Genomic DNA, 14,022 nt, shown 5'->3' on the forward strand with positions numbered 1-14,022 from the left:
AGTTTGCTTCATATATGTATTACTGTATTAGTTTCCTAACTTAGGTTTCTAGCGTTTGCTACGTAAATGTACTAGTTTCCTAACTTAGAACAACTCTAATGGTGAGCTACAAGATGTTGTGGCTAATTTTGCCACATCAAATTTCTACCTACAATTGATTGAAACTACAAATTATCACATTGGTGGGTTACATACTTTGTAGCTCCGTATAATCTTTAATCAAATAATTTATTTATTTGAGCTATATTTTTTTGAGCTACGTAGCCTAAAATAGCTACACGATTTTAACAGCTGATTATGTCATTGTTGTACCAATGGTGGACTACCTGCTCACATGCTCATTTTTTTGTGAGCAGGTCCATTTTATAACCGTTGGAGTTGCTCTTAGGTTTCTACCGTTTGCTACGTGTTTTAAGAAACAAACCCATCCTATATTTCCATCCATCTATAACCTAACTGCCATCTATTTCCTAACTTATTTAGGTTTCTATCTGTAGGTACGGAAAATTCGTTAATGTGATATTCGAGTGTTATTCGAGTCAAAAGTCAATGTATTGCCTATGTAATTATTTGACAGCCAATTAAAATTGATTAATTTGGATGAACAAATTAAATAGTACATTTTAATTATTTTATTGATACACGTTTAATCTGTGGTAGTGAGGTAGAAACAATACTACACTCATTGTCTGACTGCAAGTATGTTGCTCCTATTTGGGCTCATAGTGAGCTTGTGAACATGGTATTGGATGCACCGCGCTTGTCCTTCGGCAGAGCGATTACAATGGGTGTCGGGCAAAATGGAGAAGGTGAAGCTACGACAGTTCTCGTCCCTGGCTTGGGCTGCTTGGTTCTGCACAAACAAGGCCATCTTCGAGCCAGGAGGGGTGTTCGATGCAGTTGCGGGGAAAGTGTTGGGAAACGGTTGGTCGCTGCAGTGAAGAAGAGGGTTGAATCCCAGTGGTCTGCGACTCTGCGGCAATGGCTGAAGCCAGGGCTGCTAGGTACGGGGTGGAGTTGACGAGTCGCTTTGGCTACAACAAGGTGATTCTGGAGAGTGATGCGTCGTATGTGGAAGTGGCTCCAATCTTCCTGATTTTTGATGACATTACAAGAATTCGTAGCTCTTTTAATGTTTTCCTATGTATGCATGTGAGACAAAAGGGAACGGTGGCTCACTCTATAGCTAGATGGGATTTGGGAATTAATGTGCACATGGAACGCGTTTGTAATATTGTATAAACTCCTTTCTCCCAAAGTATTCAAATTTTGGTGGAACATAATTTAATATAATCCTTTGGCCGCTTGGTCTTTCCTTCAAAAAAAAAAAAGAATTTATACACATTTATTAATGGTTAAAATATTACCTGCAAAGCCGTGAACTAATGAACTAGAGGATTTAGCATAAACTAAACTCCAATACTACAAAATAACATGGGTGAATCAGGCTGACATTTTGATCTAGATCTACGATGCTAGTGGCTTCAACTCCTAATTAGTTCAGAACTTTCTATGGAAGGACGAAACAAGTATGTGAAGGTGCTAGTTGCAATAATATATTTTACAATCAAATTATCAGGAATTAATTGTTCACATCTTAAAGGAAAGAAGAAATTCACTAACCAACTTTTATGAAATCTAGCCGATATACATACATATTTAACAGGTCCTCAACATCAAACAATCTTCTGCGATCCAACTCTGGACAATTAATCTTCTGACATGACCCTTCTTCGAAGATAATAAAATACCTAGTGTCCAAAACTCAGTCTCATGCACCCTAAGAAAAAATTTGTGAGCTCAAGGCTGGCGAATAATGTCCTCCAAATTGGGTTTTGTTTGCAAATGGATGACTTTAAATACCAAAATTTCTGATTGATTCATCCTGCTGAAGTCAAACCTGATGTTAACTTACTGATCTAGGCTCTTGTACTTCAGTTCAGCGCCTGTGGACACGGCTGGGCATTTGAAGCTGACATCAACTCTGATATTTATCAACATAACCCTGCATTGACCCAAAAATTAGAAGATAAAAGGGGGGTTAGTAGTTGATCTGGGGAAGAGACTGGAATGAACAGGCACAAGCAAGACAGAGAGGCCGAAAAAAAGAATTATTCAAAATAGAAAGTAGTTTGCTGGTCCAACTTTAACTTATCCGACGTAAAATCCAAAGATCCTAAATAATGTTCCATTACATAAGAAAGGAACACGTTCACAAAATTATACAATGATTTACCCCAGAGATCAAAGAGAAGTGATGTCTGGAAGTTGGGTAGATCCAAAAGGTGTCTGCTAAAGAGATCAAAATCCAGTTGAAAGGGTAGATCTGAGCATCAAATTAAAAGCATTTCCAAATGAAAAAGAGAAGAGTATCAAACGGCTAAAATTTAGATGTACACTAATCAGCTGGCAGTGGGCCTGTAAGAATTAATTCTATGCCAGGATCCCACTCCACACAATCTCTTTCGGTCTACCCCAAAATTTGAGCAGGCAACAGCAAGGAATAAGACAAATTGCAGCAAAAGTTCACTAAAACATCTGTATTCCCCAGCATACACCACAATTTCTCACTCATTGGAAGCTTTCCAACTTTTGTTAGGTGAAGATTTCCAACAAACATATGAGCTATTTAACATAACCAGTGAGTGCTTGCATTCTAACAATCCCATGACATTCACCTTAAGGGTTTTTGAAATAATGAAGTTCTTTAGTAAATAATAAATCCAAATCCAAACACAAATTTATGTTATTAGTATGAAGCAGAATGGATGCCATGTTAGCCAGCGTTAAAAGCATTCTTAAAAAAACTGTTTAGTTCACACCAAAGGGTGACTGAGCACAGCAAATTCAGTGACCAAAAAGCAACGCTGAAGGAAAATTGCAGTGCTTTTGGGGACTTCAACAGAAGACTGATAATAGAATAAACTTCATGTCAAAAGTAAAATCAATGTATAATTTGCCTCAAGAAAAAAAGAAGAAAAGAAATACACACTACAAATGTCATGAAAGAGAAATAAACAAAGATTAAATAATTAAATCCATGTTTACACCACTATGAAAGTAAAAAAATGATAATTTCTTTGGTCCAAAAGCAAGTGTCAAGTGTCTATAGCCAAATAGTCTATGTCGGAGTGTTGAGATTCCTGCCAGAGAATTTGATGTACTATTGTACTGAAGAGTCTAACAGATCAAATTCCATTGTCATTAGCACCCAATGGAAAAAGTGGACTAGCTATAATAAGCCAAACAAAACAAAAACATAAACTAAACACCCAAAGGTTTTCTTACTAAGAAGAAAAACTTAATAGACTAGGTAAGGTTGGCTAAAAAAAACTCTTCACAAGCAAGCCAGCAGAAAGATTCTCGGAAAAAAGCGCAGAGCACATTTCAGACGTGCAACCAACTAAACGACTAAGTAAATTAATACAATGAAACAACAATTCACGATATAACCATGTAAAACAATCATGACTATGAATACTAACCTCCACTAGTTGCATGAGTTTCCTCCGTGATGAGTCGATATAGTGATCTATCTTTGCATTTGACTTGGGTACACGGTGATTTTTCATAGCACCAGATACTTTATCAACGGTTTTCTTAACAATTGTCTTGAAAACTTCCTTGCTCATATACCCCTGACGCCATTGTGGCTTAAGAACCTCCTTCACAAAATTTGCAACTGCAACTTTGAACAGTTTCATTGATCTAGAGTCCTTAGTTTTCTTACTTCTCCCTTCTGATTTTACTTGATCAATCTCAATGTCACCTTCAGCAATATCGGCATCGTCATCGGGACTGCTGGGGCTTCCATTTTCTACAGCACCAACTTCAGCATCAGCTGTCTCACCAAATTCATCATTCTCCAGAGACGCAGTTGCAGTAACAGCTCCAACCACTTTCTGCTTGCTGTTCTCTTCCACATCTAACACCTTGTGATGACTGCCGAGCTTTAACATGATATCAGAGTTATCAGCTGCATGGTCCTGCTTCTGAGCATGCCTCTTAACAGATTCTGGAAATGGATTTATGCTATCAAACAAAGGGTCATATTGTTCTCCACCTGAACTTGGCAGAGTTTGTCCCTCAGTCTTTGAAAAATTTGATAAGGGCATAATCGGCCTCGATCCCTGATCACCAGCTGTTTGTCCATCATACTTAATAGCACCAACACCCTCTCTCTCTTGTTTAAAAGCAATAGAACTGAATCTTGTGCTTAGTGGCTGATCAAATGTCGAAGCATAAGGATTATAATGGGTAAAAATTCTAGATCCTCCAACATCAAAGAAACTAGATGGATTATCCCTGTCAACAGCATTAGATGAGTATCCAGCCACAGGAAGAGACCCTCCAAGGTGAGGAGACATACTCTCAGCAGCAGTAAGATGTGGACCATATGGTGGTGGTCTCTGCTGTGCTAACTGATGATTCTGGAAAGACTGTTTAGAAGATTCACCGACCACATTTTCCGCAGGAAATGACTGTGTGTTCTTCACAGATGGATCCCCTTGGAATGATACAGGTTGAGGGGCCACCCCAGACCCAAAGGAGCTGGATGCTACAAGATTCTGGGTAGGGAACTGAGAATATCTATCATCCCTGCCTAGATTGGGACCTGCAAATGGCTGAGTTGGAAAGCCACTTGAAGGTAGATGATGGTATGTTTGATGTGAAAACCCACCAACCTGAGAATGACCTGGTAGTTCACCAGGGTGAGTCCTCAAAGACATCTGACCTGGAAAGTCATTTCTCAGAGGAAAATTACCCTGCTGAAATTGCAAGGAGGTACCAGGAATAGTTGGACCAACCATCTGTGGGGGACGTGGCTGCGGCATGGTAGAAACAGATTGAGGGGGGAAACTAACTGTTGGAGCCAACAAGTTGTAATCTACCTGCAGGTTAGGACCTCGTGGTGCATTTGTTGCTTGTTGAGGCAAGGGAGGTGGAGGTAAATGAGAAACCTGTTGAGAGAAATCTGGTGCCGAAGCATTTTGGGCAGTACATTCATTAGGCAATTTGGCCAGATTTGGCTCATTCACAGAAAGCCCAAACGCAGACATTTCAGATGTCTGGATAGTTGAAGAACCACTTTTCAAAGAACTGTCCACCTTTAGGGGCTCCTTCTCAAGTATATCATTTGCTCCAGCAGAAGCCACACCTTGAGGATGATGGATCACTTGTTCAGTTGTTGGAGGGATGCTAGATGATGGATGTTCCTCAGAAATAGGAAGATGAGGAATAAGTTCATCTGACGCACCTGGAATCCAATCTTCCTTTCTAGAACTATCACATTGTTTAACATCTGTATCTAATTTCTCAACACCTGAAGAACAGTGCTGCAGAGCACCATCTGTGAATTCTGATTTACTTCTACCAATGTTCACTTGTGAAGCCAAATCATGACTATCATGCTTATCCAACAGATGCATTGTCTCACCCTTCATATCATTACGTTCATGAGGTGATTTTGAGCTGACACTTCCACCTTGTTTATCAGGATTATCTGCATTTCCTGCAATTTCTATCTGGTGATGTTTACTGCTAAAACGTCTGGAATTTTCATTCTTATCAACCTCGACGTGCAAATACCGACAAGAAGCTCCACGATAACACCGTCCTTTAAGGAAATCAAAACATTCACGTGTTTGAACTTGGCCTCGTCTCAAATTCTCACCACGGAAATCAACTCCAGGTCTGTAAGGAGATCTGCTTCTACTTCTTCGTCTCTTTGGAGACCGGCTAACCCATCAGCCACAATCAAAAATCAATCTCATGCACCAACAGACCCAAAGTACAAATGCAAAGAAGCAAAGAGAAATACAGAGAAAAAAATAAAGGAAAATGCAAATATATACATACCATAATACACCTACCTACTAAAACGACAACTTTTATAGAAGGCAGGATATATACCTTCGAGATCGGCTTCTTCTCTCCTTCCTCCTGCGGGGACTTCTTCGAGGACTTCTTCTCCTCCTTCTATCAGTGGGTGATCGGCTACGGCTCCTATCTCTTCGCCTCCTTAAGTGGCGAGAATCTTCAGACTCGCTATCGCTAGCACCTTCCTTAACCAGTCTACCAAATTCATCAACTTTCACTGCAGTTTGGGTAATCTTTTTATCTTCTTTTTCAATATCTTTACATGGAGAAACAGGATCGATACCCGTACTTCCTAAAACATGTTTTCCATGTAAAGAAGCATTGGGATTGGACCCTTCAGCTCTACCATCTCTGCAATCAATTTCATAATTTCTTCGCGAAGCTGTAGTGGATTTTTCCTGGAGATCATCTTTAATTGATTGCAAATCGTGTCGGTCCTTTGTCAGCACACTTTCTAAACAAACTGTGACAGACTGATCAAGTCCTGTTTCAGGTGTCACGCCACTCTTTAAGATCATGTTTCCATGCTCCATGTCATCATGTGAGCTCAAAGCCCCAGATTTACCTGGGGGTGAAGCTACCACAGTCTTCGCATTTTCACGACATGGCTCACCGTTATCATCAGAAGAGTCATCAGAAGCATAGTTTTGTATGAGTCTAAATGGGTTATGGATATCAGTGGGCTGATCACCAAGATTTTCAGGCTTTGTTTCAGCACTGGCTTGAAATTGGACAGATGGGCTTGACTTCAGGGCTGGACTGCTGCCTCTTGAAAACTGCAAATCATTTTCATTTTCTTGCTTCTGCGGTTCACATATGTCTCCAGATAAAATGGTCTTTGGCTCGCCATCGTCAACTGAGTGATAAACCCCCTCTTTATCAGATTGTGTGATATCATCTAAAAAGCCAACCATCCAAAATCAACAGAACATAAAATATTCTGGTAAGAAAAGTTCAAAATTGAAACAATAAGAAATTTCTTGAAGAAAAAGTTTGGTTGAAGATCTCTAGCTGGCCTCTGAGAAAGAAGGACTATTGTAATGTGGGACAGGTAAATTAATGAAAGAAATACTAGAATACACCTAAGATTACTAAAAGCTTCATTAGATAGGGAGGCAATAGGAATTAAATGTAATGGGACTGAAGAGAGAAATGTCCTTTTAAATCTATAACCCCCATCTCTCAATCTCTTAAATATTTGGATAAATGACTTTAAAGTAAATCAGAAATTAGCTTCTATGACAAAACTGCAATGACCAAATTGTCAATTTAAAACTAACCAAGTATTAGAGGTGAAACATGTACAAACGAATGAATCAAAATAGAGATAAAGACATTATTTATTCTTCTCCAGCTCCATGCACTTTAACAAGTGGATAAATGCTGCAATAGTGTTTTCAACACAATTCAAAGTGTGATTGATAGAAAATGCAGACGCTTAATCAATATACAAACATTATCATGAATGATTCTGAAAACAAAACGGATTGATCGACAAGATTTACAATGAGTCATTCAAAACACAGTTCTAGCTCAGAAACATTTAAGCACGAAAAAATAAACATGGAGTTATATTTGAAAATCTCATTACATAATATTCTAACCCGCGTTCCAGGAAAAAGTGACAATGTAAAATAGCTCTGAAGCTGCATGGTCCTTGTGTTATTTTAACAACTTCAGTAGAGCCCAGAAGAGATTTCATTTTAGATTCATACGAGAGTTTCATAGTCAGAACCTCTATCTCAAAGTTCACTATGGGGGATTTAGCACCTAGGGAAGGAGACCAAGCTAAGCCCAAAGGTATAGGCAACCCACTACCTCCTTTACCAACTTGAAAAAAGTGGCCAGCATGGTTTGAACACTCGCCAAGGTGGTAGATTCACCAACTCAACTAGTTCAGTTTTGTTTGGGCGTTAAGGTTACCTTTCAAGTTTTATACTTCAAATATAATTACTGTACAATCTAAAAAAAGGAGTGAAAGGCTCCATAAAAGCATCACGCAAGCTACTCGAAGATCAGTCATTACATTCTAGTAAGCACAGACAACAGGGAGGAGCATAAGACAAGGAAAATAATAACTGTAATTTTCAAAGGAAAGAAATATAATCTAGCGGAAACCACGTCATAAAACGAGGGTCAAAACATAGTCATCAATTTTCATGAACTTCTCCAATCATGCAGTATTAATTCAATTTCATAGCCACATAATGCTTATGCTCAATATCTTAACCACTAGGAGATTTATTGCTTCCTCATGTGGATGAGAAAAATGTTCCTCGTATGCACACTACCGTGGAGTAGGGGACGAGAAAAACAAGGAAAAACACTGCAACAATTGCCCTAGAATCAATAAGGGTAGAATCTGAAAACTAAAGGAAGGAGGCAACATAAATTAGGATCAGACAACAAACATGGATGACCATCAAGCTACAACACAAAACACACTACAACACCAATGACAAAACTAAAACAAAACAAAAGTCCACGAGGTTGACTGTTTCATCAGTTATTACCATTTAGTTTACCACCTAGATACTGAACTGCAAAGGTTGGGTAACATAGACCAGTTATTGTCTTTTGCTAAACCAGTTAGATTTGATGTATCTCTTTACATTCAAGAAAGTAAATCATAGGACGTACAACGTAATTGATCTTTTTTAACATGAGAAAAGAAATAAATTCAAAGCGCGGTAAAATGAAAACCAAGACCTTTCATCTTAAATAGATGGAGCGCAATTTATTATAAAATTGCCACTAACCTTCCATGTCTACATCAGAATCTGCAGGTGAATGAGCTGTTCTCACATTGGTCAAAGAATTAGGTGTTGTAGAGGGCTCTTCATCAACATGCCTCTTTGACAAATCTCTCTGGCCTTGACCTTTGTTCAAATCATTTTCAAGACCACATTTTTTTTTCATCCACAAGAAATATTCATGTGAACATGAAGCTTCACTTCCCGGATCACCCCCAACTAAAAAGTTGAACTCCGGATTTCCAGATTCTTTCTTACGAGCCATTTCTTCAAATTCAGGCCCATTTTTAGCAATAAACTGGCACAATACATCGATATTACGAACAACACTTTCATCTGTCGGCTTAGGTGGTGGAGGAGGTAGATTCAGCAAAACACTTTGTTTCAGCGACACATCTTCATTTGAAACTGAAGTGGCACCGCTCTTGTGACTGTGTATTGGGATATTACCACTAGATTCAGACACAAGAGCTTGTTCAGAAATAGGATCATGTCCTGATTGGGTTGGTGACCTATCAGCTGTTTGTGTGGCTGTAGCAAACTTTCCAGAAGAAGGAGAGCAGGCTGATGGAGGAGGTGGAGCTCTTGGCGGGGAAGAAGGTGGAAGAGGCGGTGGTGGGGGAGCTATGGAAGACATGTGAGACTCCGCGCTTTGTTGTTTAGCAGACTCGAAATTAGCAGGGGGGAAAAGACCAGCAGCTGTTGGGGGCGGGCGTGGGGGCGGTGGTGGAAGTTGCATAAAAGGAGGGGGTGGTGGAACTCTAGAAAGACCCATAGAAGGGGGAGGGGGAGGGGGAGGGGGAGGATGTTGATTAGGACTTCCAGACACAAAATTTTGTTGCGTAGCTAGATATGGAAGTTGAGCAGGAGCCCCACTATGTCCTGTTAGAGGTCGATGCAGGTAAGGCTGACCAGTATTCGAGGTAGAAACTGGAGGACCTTGATGTGGCATGCTCGGTGGGACAGGAGGAGCATGTAAATAGGAAGGACCGCGAGGTGAAATTCCATGAGGAGCTCCACCCTGTTGAATCACAGGTTGCAAGGGAACAGAATTCCCCTGTTGGAAAAGTGAAGCTGAAGGATGACCGGCTAGTTGTTGCTGATAAGGAGGCATTGGTCTTTGAAGACCTTGCCCAAACTGGGGGGCATAATTTCCTCGACCATACATATCCTAATTCCTAATGATACTATTACTAATCACAAAATTGAAAATTAATACAAAACCCGCCACAATCTATGAATCACGCCAAATAAAAGTCCCTGCAACAAGAAAAATCACAACTGTCTTGATTTTGTACAACATTACAAACCCAAAAGCAAAAGTATTGTATTTACAAGTTCACAACTATTAAAGAAAAACAAGAAATGCTATAAAGTAGATAAATTAGAAAAATTGCTTACAATCACCACATTTCGTTAAGCAACAAGCACGAAACGTGTGATACCACCAAAATCAAAGCTTTGACAGTATTGATCAAGCATTACAATTCATAAAAACAATTAGTATGAATGAGTACTCTAATAATTACTACTTTGCTCCTTTGCTCCAAACTATCAAATAAAAGCATAATCTAAAAAACAATCCAGATATCAATAGACAGCAAGAAGAAACTAATCACTCCCCAATTCCGAATTCTTTCGCAAATTTGTTCTACGAAGTATATGAAATTGCATAATAAAATCAAATCCACATCATATAAATTCGCACTCTAAATGCTTCAAATTCGAACAATTAACAAAACCAAATCATCAATTAATCAATTATAAGCTTCATAGAAGTCGGAGAAAAGAAAACTAAATGGCGAACTTACCGCATAGCAACGAGCAGCTGAAAATTGGAAAAATTGGGGGAAAACCCTAACGCTTGAAATTGGAAGATGAGTATGAATTAGGGTTTTGATGAAGGGAAAAGCCCTAAATGGATGAGTAGTAGAATTGATTTATCTTCTGAAACATGAAACTGTAACGAAGTTCCAATGGCTAGATTGTACTTGTATTTGATATTACTTGTCCGTTAAATTTTACAGCATAAAATTGCAGGGGAAGTTTTGGCTTCAATGTGTTTATTTGACTGCTCCGTTAATAGATTAACCTTACTAGTGTAGTTGGATCGTATGGGTAACAGACAAATATTGTGCATGTAATCCCCCGTAATTTTATACATTTTATATTTTTATTTTAACGTATAGTTAATTATATTTGAATAGAATTTACGAATTTTAGAAATAAATATTTAATTAACGAATATTTATTTTTATACGTTTTAAATGTTTTAATGATTTATGCAATGTAAAATAATTTTAGAATTCTATGTTGAAAAGACTTTGAATTTCGAAAACACATTTGAAATTGGGAAACCAAGCCTAATCGATTTTGGATTCAAATACTAAAAGTAAATCCTAATCCTAGCCCAAATTGGTGAAGCCCAAAACAAATAAACCCAAAATAAACCCATAACTCTCTCTCCTCTCCTTCACTCACGTAAAACTCAAAGGAAACAAAAACCCTCTTTCCCTCTTCTTCCTGCTGCACGTGAACAGGAACCTCAAGCCCCTCTTCTCGTCGCCGCCGTCCAGCCGACCACCGTCGTCCTTTACCGAAGCCTCAGCCGCCGGTAATCCTCCCTCTCCTTCTCTCTCTTTCGTTCTCTTAAACTCCTTGGTCTTGGTTGCACACCCATTAATAGTTACTCTGTTTTTGTTCTCGCTCAGCCTCCGCGCCACCGCAGTATCCGCCCAGTCATTGCTGCGCCGCCGCGTCCTTCGCCCACACCAGAAACCTCTCCTCTCCCTTCTTTCTCCTCCACGCACGCAACGACATTCCCTTCGCTCGTTGCTTCTTTCTTCCTGCCCCACAAACTCAGCCGTCGCTGCACGGCCACCGCAACCACCAGCAGCGTCACTCAGCCGCTGCACCACCTGCCCGCTTGTTGCCGCACCACCTTGTCCACCGGCAGCTTCTTGTTTTCTCTCTTCGGTTATTTCTTAAACCCTAAGTAACTAATTATTTTAATTAATTATAATTGTTAATTGAAATTATGTTCTTGATATTAAATTCATAATTTTTATGGTTTGAACATGATTTTCAGATGTTGGTTGAGTTTATAAACGAATTAATTTCAAGTTTTGGTTGATTGAATTATAAGTTAGGGCTTATTATGATTTATTAATTTGAATTATGTTTCATTAATTTGAATTATGTTTCTTGAATTAAAGTGATGATTTTTGTAATTTAAATTATAAATTTCAGATTATGCAAATTATATAATAAAGTTATTAATTTTCAGATTATCAAATTACTTTGAAATATGAATTTTGATTGTTTAAAGTATGAAATTCAAGGTTTTTATGATTTTTAATCATGATAGGTTGAGTATGAATTATTGAATTGGTTGTTTTGAGATACTAGGAACGTAGATTGACCTTGGTGAAGCTTTTAAATGAATTTATATTGCTGAAAATTTAAAGTACGATGTTTGCAAAAGTTTTCAACGAATTTCAATAATTAATATAATAATTATGATGCTAGGAAACCAAATATTCAAGTTTCGATATTGAAAAATGTTCTAATTATGTTTAGGAAGGGTTTGAAGCTCCCTAATGTTGTTGAAAATTCAATATGAATTGATATGAGTCTATATTGGTTGTTGTTAGGTGGAGAATTCTCCGTAGGCGACTTTTGAATTATTAAAGTGGTCTTGCAGTTTGTTTACACAAGGTACGTACATACCTGCGTGCTTGCAATGTGTGCTAATTGTTGAAATCATGTTGATATTATTGTTGAACTTGGTGATGTTGATATTATAGACAAACTTGGTTATATGGAATGTGCATGTTTAATACTGTTGGACAAACTTATTGAACTTATTTTGCACTATAAGAACTGTAACATGTTAGTATGGATGTTTGATACAAACATGTTGGTTGGGGACACTAGATTATTCTATATGATTGGGTTGGATCAATTGGTTGTTGTTCCCTTTCTATCTTTTCACTACTTTATAAGGGCGGAGGACCTTGTTTAGTAAGTTGAAACTTTATGCCCATATACAGGGTTGCTCATGGTTAAAGGAAAGGTTGGTTAAGTTGGAATGAGTCTTGATTGATGCTTTTATGATCACTTACTTAATTCCAAGATAAAAAAAACAGTTGTGAACAAATGTGAATTGTCTGTCTTATGTAATGGTTGAGTCATAACGGGATCTCAATTTGTAAATCATGTAAAGTGAAACTGAATAGCAATAGCTTTAGACTGTGCACGTCTGAAGTGACGGACAAACAGGAGTTGGGGTTCATGGTGGTAGCCCATGGCCTTTAATTCGGACCGGATTGATCACCGTGTCCTATTTTTATTTAAACGTTCCTCGATATCGCAGGTCACTGAGGTTACGGAGTCGCGCCCGTACCTCGTCTTCCTTAGTGAAGACTTCTGGATGGTCAACTCGGTCCATTGTCTATTTCAACTAAAATAATATTATTGCTAAAAGTCTAGCCTAGTCTAGTCTGGTCAAGTATGGTCGTCAAACTATCATGTTTTGTCTGCCCTTGTTTGTGTTCATTAGTATCATGTTAGGGTTGTTCGTTTAATAGAATCATGTTAGGATTATTATTGATTTAGTATGTAGTACTCAGCTTTGCTGATTACGTGCTTTTGCTTGTGCATGTTGATCATGGCTATGCCTTATTGATCCTGTGATGACCCAATCTTTGGTGAGCAGTCTCTAAGGATCAATAAGCATTGTCCATCTGCAGGTTTGAAGATGTTGCATCATTGGGATCGGGAATAGAGAGCTTGTATTTAGTTTTGATTTGCTAAGTTGACTTGGGTTTGTTTAAATGGACTTTAAACTTGTCATACTATTTATATTTCCTTATTTTCGTTGGTTGATTTTTGAGACTAAACCTGTAATCGATTATTTATAAACCTAAAGTTAGTTTTATGTTTTCCGCTGCAAAATTCTGAATAAGCCGTTACGTTTTCACACGGGCGATAATGCCTTGATAATTCTCTATGTTTTATATTAAAAGGTTATTTTAGAAAAGAGAGAATTGTCGGGGTGTTACAAAGTGGTATCTAGAAGCTAAGGTTTTATTTTAATAAATTTTTAGGCGCCTAACTAGTTAGTTATTTAAAATAAATTTCTTAAAAATCGAGCTTCTACGGATTATAGTGTTCAAAATTGGTACTTTTTTTTTGGGGGGTCGATTTCCTTTTATCTTGTTTGAAAGTATATGATATTTCTTATTTAAGTTCGAAATCAAATTATTATTCAAGTTAAAGTGATAATTTTGACATTTTTATTTTTCTTATTATTTATTATTCAAAAAAATAATGAGTACACTTTTTTAAAGAAGTTCAAATTTTTTTTAGTTGTTTTAAGATTTAGAAT

At 38.0% G+C, this 14,022-nt stretch overlaps 1 protein-coding gene and 1 long non-coding RNA gene across 3 annotated transcripts; one reads left to right on the forward strand and one right to left on the reverse strand.

The window, feature by feature from the left end:
- Positions 1-1,530: 1,530 nt before the first annotated feature.
- On the reverse strand, positions 1,531-10,700 carry LOC110795618 (uncharacterized). 2 transcript variants are annotated; one of them, XM_022000639.2, is made up of 5 exons: positions 10,445-10,700; positions 8,640-9,893; positions 5,914-6,778; positions 3,486-5,739; positions 1,531-2,005 (listed from the first exon to the last, which is right to left on the reverse strand). In XM_022000639.2, the coding sequence occupies exons 2-5, from the start codon at positions 9,799-9,801 to the stop codon at positions 1,979-1,981; spliced, it is 4,308 nt and encodes a 1,435-aa protein (XP_021856331.1). In that variant the 5' UTR covers positions 9,802-9,893; positions 10,445-10,700; the 3' UTR covers positions 1,531-1,978. The 2 variants fall into 2 exon arrangements, with proteins under 2 accessions (XP_021856331.1, XP_021856332.1); XM_022000640.2 differs by having other exon boundaries at positions 5,914-6,736; positions 10,445-10,688.
- Positions 10,701-12,170: 1,470 nt separating this feature from the next.
- LOC130460854 (uncharacterized) lies at positions 12,171-13,579 on the forward strand. The gene is made up of 2 exons (XR_008921043.1): positions 12,171-12,350; positions 13,351-13,579. It is a non-coding gene; the product is annotated as an uncharacterized lncRNA (long non-coding RNA).
- Positions 13,580-14,022: the final 443 nt, after the last annotated feature.

The sequence above is a fragment of the Spinacia oleracea genome, chromosome 5, assembly GCF_020520425.1.
Source record: "Spinacia oleracea cultivar Varoflay chromosome 5, BTI_SOV_V1, whole genome shotgun sequence".
Classification (NCBI taxonomy): domain Eukaryota; kingdom Viridiplantae; phylum Streptophyta; class Magnoliopsida; order Caryophyllales; family Amaranthaceae; genus Spinacia; species Spinacia oleracea.